At 39.4% G+C, this 4,862-nt stretch overlaps 2 protein-coding genes across 2 annotated transcripts; one reads left to right on the top strand and one right to left on the bottom strand.

Moving 5' to 3' along the window:
- The first annotated feature begins 42 nt into the window (after nucleotides 1–42).
- On the top strand, nucleotides 43–965 carry LOC110026940. Its single transcript, XM_020728174.1, has 2 exons — nucleotides 43–533; nucleotides 615–965. The coding sequence occupies exons 1-2, from the start codon at nucleotides 90–92 to the stop codon at nucleotides 918–920; spliced, it is 750 nt and encodes a 249-aa protein (XP_020583833.1). The 5' UTR covers nucleotides 43–89; the 3' UTR covers nucleotides 921–965.
- A 221-nt stretch (nucleotides 966–1,186) lies between these two features.
- On the bottom strand, nucleotides 1,187–1,944 carry LOC110026939. The gene is made up of 3 exons (XM_020728173.1): nucleotides 1,822–1,944; nucleotides 1,623–1,711; nucleotides 1,187–1,506 (listed from the first exon to the last, which is right to left on the bottom strand). The coding sequence occupies exons 1-3, from the start codon at nucleotides 1,843–1,845 to the stop codon at nucleotides 1,356–1,358; spliced, it is 264 nt and encodes an 87-aa protein (XP_020583832.1). The 5' UTR covers nucleotides 1,846–1,944; the 3' UTR covers nucleotides 1,187–1,355.
- Nucleotides 1,945–4,862: the final 2,918 nt, after the last annotated feature.

The following is a 4,862-nucleotide window of genomic DNA, read 5'->3' as shown; positions in this document are numbered from 1 at the left end:
TATATATTAATTTGTAGGGTATAAAATGAGCTGTATGTGCAGAGAAGCTGCATTAATATAGGTAGCGGTGAGTGGATTAATTAGAGGGGATGGGCATGGTGGCAAGGAGCATTAGCAGTAGCAAATTGCCAAGCTTCAGGCTGAGGCGGGGAGCACCGAGGTCGCCGAGCATGAAATCAACCCCCATGATCTCAAGCACCGTGGAAGCCGCCGATGATGTAGAAGAAGAGAATTCCTTGGACCCGGCCGGCGGATCATCAGAGAAGCAGCAGGTGCTAGGCCGGAAGATCATGATCGTCGTAGACTCGAGCAGAGGGTCAAAAGTTGCATTGCAGTGGGCGCTAACACACACCGCACAGAGCCAAGACACCATTCTCCTCCTCAACGTCGTCAAGCCCTCCTCTTCATCCTCCTCCGCATCCAACATTAACAATTATGTCTCCCATGGCCCCGATGGAGCGGAGATGACTGACCCCGGAAGCTACGATCTCCTCTGTGCCATGAAGAGGATTTCCCAGCAGAAGAAATCCGAGGCACGCGCCCATGCATGCATTAATTTATAATAATCAATGCATTCATGTTAAGATTTCTCAAATTTAGTTTAACAATTGCAGGTGAAAGTGGAGATATGCTTGGTGGAGGGGAAGGAGAAGGGACCGGTAATCGTGGAGGCGGCAAAGAAACAAGGAGCAGCGCTTTTGGTGCTAGCGAGCCGGAAGAGGAGGCCTATGATGATCACCATGTGGAGGCTGCTGATGGCGTGGCGTAGCCGTGGCAGAAGTAGCAGATCAGCCGTGGTGGATTACTGTATAAAGAATGCCAGTTGCATGGCTGTGGGAGTGAGAAGGCGAGGGAGGAGGGCTGGTGGGGGTTACTTGATTACAACTAGGAAGCACAAGGATTTCTGGCTTCTCGCTTGATCCATCATATTAATTAACTACTACTTCTACTGCAATTATCTCTTATAAGTTATAATGCATGTTCATTTGTTTGATACTGCTAGCTTCCATTGTCTTTTTATAAATTTACAATACTGCCATGGTTAAATTGGTTGATAATGAGAGATTCATGTCTAATTAATTAATAAATTAATAATGTTCACTTTTACTTATTTAAAAGCAATTTTTTATATTTTCTTACCATTTTCAATACGACAGCCATGGAATGGGTAACATGAACTCGGCATCCAAGACACGGTCAATAACCATATTCCATTAATTGACATAATATAATGTAGCAAGTAATTAATGATACAGTTGTTCAAAAATTCTTAACATGAAATGCTTGCAAACGAATATATAACAGGGAAGGGATTGAAAAGTATATGGTTTGTGCGCGTAAAAAGGCCGATTGTCTCATTCATCAGTCTTTGAGAAGAAATTATTGAGAGTCGGGAAGACTTGAGGTTTGCGCTCGCTGAGAAACTTGCGAAAGCCATGTTGGCTGTACCTGTAGCCTTCCTCTGCATTCTCCAAAACTGCTGAGGCTCGGTTGCTTTTATTAATTCTGCATGCAACGTACACACATTTGCAAACTAATCAAATCTTCTTCATGGAAAGGCAAATTTAGATCGAGTCTAGATTTGATCATGCATGCATGAATAAAATATATACATTAATTACCTCACTTCAGGATTCATGAGGACGTTCCTGGTGAGCTGAAAGACGCACAAACTTGCCACAAAGGTCATGGCTGCCAACAGCGGGTAAACCTGCATGGCACCCCAGAACATGCGCTAGCTATCACAATTAATGACAATACAAAAAAGTACGTCACAGAAGGAATTGAAAGAGATCACACAAATAAACAAAATTAACCAACCTCTGGTTTCATCCAACGAGCCATTTGATCACGGGTTTATTTGATGGGAACCAAATTCTTCGATAGGATTTAATTGGGCGCATGCTCTGCATGTTTCTGTATCTTATTTTATAGTGGGGGCAAACGAATAGATTATAACAACTTCCTTCATGATCATCCTCCATTTGAGGAGTTAAAACCGTAATTCCTGTGGGCGGGATGGAGCTGCGCCTTTGAACAACAACTGTTTGGGTCAAAACCTGGACCTTTGCCTATTGTTTCCACTCCCCTATTCATCACGTGCAGCCCCCGGTATTCCCATATATTTTATTCGCTAAGTTATCTATACGGCCGTTGACTTAGTTTGTTGTATTATTAATTAATTGCATGCATTTGGAAGATACTTTCTTCCGCATAATTATCTTGTTTGCGTTTGTGGCCTGCGGGACTTTTATTTATTTATTTTTAGCTATGACATTACGTATTCAAATATTGAGAACTTCGGATTAAGACAATGCCTTGCTTTTCTTTCTCATAAAAGTCTATATTAAACCTTGTTACATATGATAGAATATAAGGGAGGACGGGCATGCATGCTTTAGATGCATATGCAGCAAACATATTGAGCCTATATGTTATTTATAGAAACAATGCTATATCATTGCCATAAGGACCTTCTATTGATTATTCATGAGTTCCAATTGTCAAAATAAAAAATAATTGTATTAAACCAAATAAATTGAACGAACTGTCCAATTAAATAATATCCAAAGCCAATAATTTGCTTAACATACAAACAAACATAAGAAATAACCCCTTACTCATCCTCCTCGGTTCTCTCCTCGTCCTCATCTTGAACTAGCCGCTTCCCTTTCTTCAGTTCAGAACGCAGCACCGCTTCGATTTCAGCTTTCATCTTCTGCTCCATTTTAGATCTCAAGGTGGCTAGATGGGTAGAAACCTAAGCAAAAACATCAACAACAACCTAGTGATACATCTCTTCTTCCTGTGCAGTCGAAGTAGATACACCAGATGTGTTAGAGGTTAGACTTGCATCATAGGCCGATGCCTAACAAGTAGACCCTGCCCTTCTTCTTGCCACCAATAGACTCCCTCTAAAGGTTGTACTCGAAAGGATCCTGAGGTATGTCGAACCACAACTCGACTGTTGGGATCGTCTCTCCTTGAGACTTTGTAATGCCTCCAACAAAAATATGATTAATGAAAGCTTGAGACTAAATAAACTTTGATAGTTATCAAAATATTATACTAATTAATCTTGGGAATTACTTAGGTCACTTGGGATGTATTGTTCACCCTGGACTAATTTAGCTGCTGCCTGTGGGTGTGCTCGTGTAACTCTGCAGCAGTTAGCTCTCGTCCTTTCTTTAGAGCCTATAAGTGTAATGGAATAGTTAGCATACATTTAATATAAAATAATATTTAATGCACAAAATAAGTCTTATCAGCCTCCTCTTGTACTCCATATGTGGGAGTGCTCCACTAGTGTACTTCAAGGCTCCAATGCCACTATAATCAAAGTGGCAATTCTGCTTCACATACTCACTCTTCTTCCGATACTCAAAAGAGTCACAAGCCCTAAGCAGGGATCCTCATCAAGCCACAAGGGGCGCTCACATGCATGACGTATTTCACCAAACTGGTTGCGAAGATGATAGTTTGCCTTGTACTCGAAGTTCCTCCGAATGTGTGTCTCCTCTTTAGAGGACCAGGACCACTGTTTATGTAAATTGGATTAAAAATTATTAGTCATAAAAAAAATAATTGAAATTTTATGTGTTCAGGTTTTACCTTAAACTCCCCAAACCACATATCCTAAATTGCCATCGCGATCTACCTCCAGGATAAGTATGGGTAATTGTACTTGCTCTGAATCATGTCTCTGATGGAATGGATGGCCTGTCTGAGTGAAGTAAGTCTAAGAATAACATATGATTAATTTTTTATTAAATCAAAAAATAGAAAACAATGTGTTTCCCTTTGCTTAAAGCTGATGTCGGCTGCTTGAAGTAGAGGGTGCATCAATAATGGTCGTGGTCGCAGTTGATGGCGGTGGTGGTGTCCTGACTGGTGGTGGTAGTGGTGTCGTGGTTGGTGATTATAGTGGTTTCGTGGTTGGTGATGGTAGTGGTGTTGTGGTCACAACTGGTGGAGGTGCTAGTATCTGTTAGAAATTCATGTTTGAACTTTATAACACAAATTCACTGAAGCTGAAAACACAAAAGTGCAACGTAAAAACAAAATAAAACCGTAAAGTGTAATCTACACGTGCACCATTAAAACTAAAAACACAAAAGTAAGTAGTTTTGGATTAACTTACACATCTTAGTTAACCTTCTTTGATGAGTTCGTTGAGGATGTAGTTAAAATTACTTTGTCCAAATCATCATTGGAATCATGCTCATAGACATGAATTTCTACGTGTTTTCTAGTAGCATCCACTAAATTGAGATTTTCATTGATTGTATCAATTGGAGTTCATGAATTTGTAATTTATTTTTCTTGATGAGCGGGGTCAATTGAATTCTGAATATTAATAGTCGTTTCAGGTTTACCGTCTATGACTACTGGCACTTAACTTTGTCTCTTATTCTATGAGAATATGAAAGATAAAATACCCAACTTGCTTGTCTTGCTAAAGTGAACGGATCAAATTTATCACATATCATGTTCACCTTCACTTCTATGATATTACCAAATGGAACTTAAATACTTTCTCAAACGAAGCTTTCGTCTGAAATACCATTGCTTGCAAACAACAACCATCAGAGCTAAGGATGTAACCGAAAATAAGAAGCAAATGACTTATTGCTCAAATATTTGCTTATATAATGTTCCATTGAAATTAGTTTTAATATTTTTTCTGGTGAAACTTTGAATATATTGATTTAAGAAATTAAGCAGCCAATATGATTTTGTAATTTTTTTTACTTTCTATAGGATATACGAGATCATTTTTTTGTGCAAAAAATACGTCGACATTGTTGATTTGAGGAGCATGTATAACCTTAGCGGACCGAAACATAGAGCCCTTGCTTATT

Source organism: Phalaenopsis equestris, unplaced genomic scaffold, assembly GCF_001263595.1.
Source record: "Phalaenopsis equestris unplaced genomic scaffold, ASM126359v1 Scaffold000404, whole genome shotgun sequence".
Taxonomy (NCBI): Eukaryota; Viridiplantae; Streptophyta; class Magnoliopsida; order Asparagales; family Orchidaceae; genus Phalaenopsis; species Phalaenopsis equestris.
The sequence above is the reverse complement of the archived record's forward strand: the minus strand, read 5'-3'. Positions and strand labels throughout refer to the sequence as shown.

What these genes read in the sequence shown, in the direction of transcription:
- LOC110026939 (XM_020728173.1), bottom strand. Translation starts at nt 1,845, where the DNA reads ATGGCTCGTTGGATGAAACCAGAG. An exon ending in CTCGTTGGATGAAACCAGAG is followed by an intron (nt 1,712 to 1,821) that starts GTTGGTTAATTT and finishes GGTGCCATGCAG; the next exon opens with GTTTACCCGCTGTTGGCAGC. An exon ending in CTCATGAATCCTGAAGTGAG is followed by an intron (nt 1,507 to 1,622) that starts GTAATTAATGTA and finishes CGTTGCATGCAG; the next exon opens with AATTAATAAAAGCAACCGAG.
- LOC110026940 (XM_020728174.1), top strand. Translation starts at nt 90, where the DNA reads ATGGGCATGGTGGCAAGGAGCATTAGCAGTAGCAAATTGCCAAGCTTC. An exon ending in CCCAGCAGAAGAAATCCGAG is followed by an intron (nt 534 to 614) that starts GCACGCGCCCAT and finishes TAACAATTGCAG; the next exon opens with GTGAAAGTGGAGATATGCTT.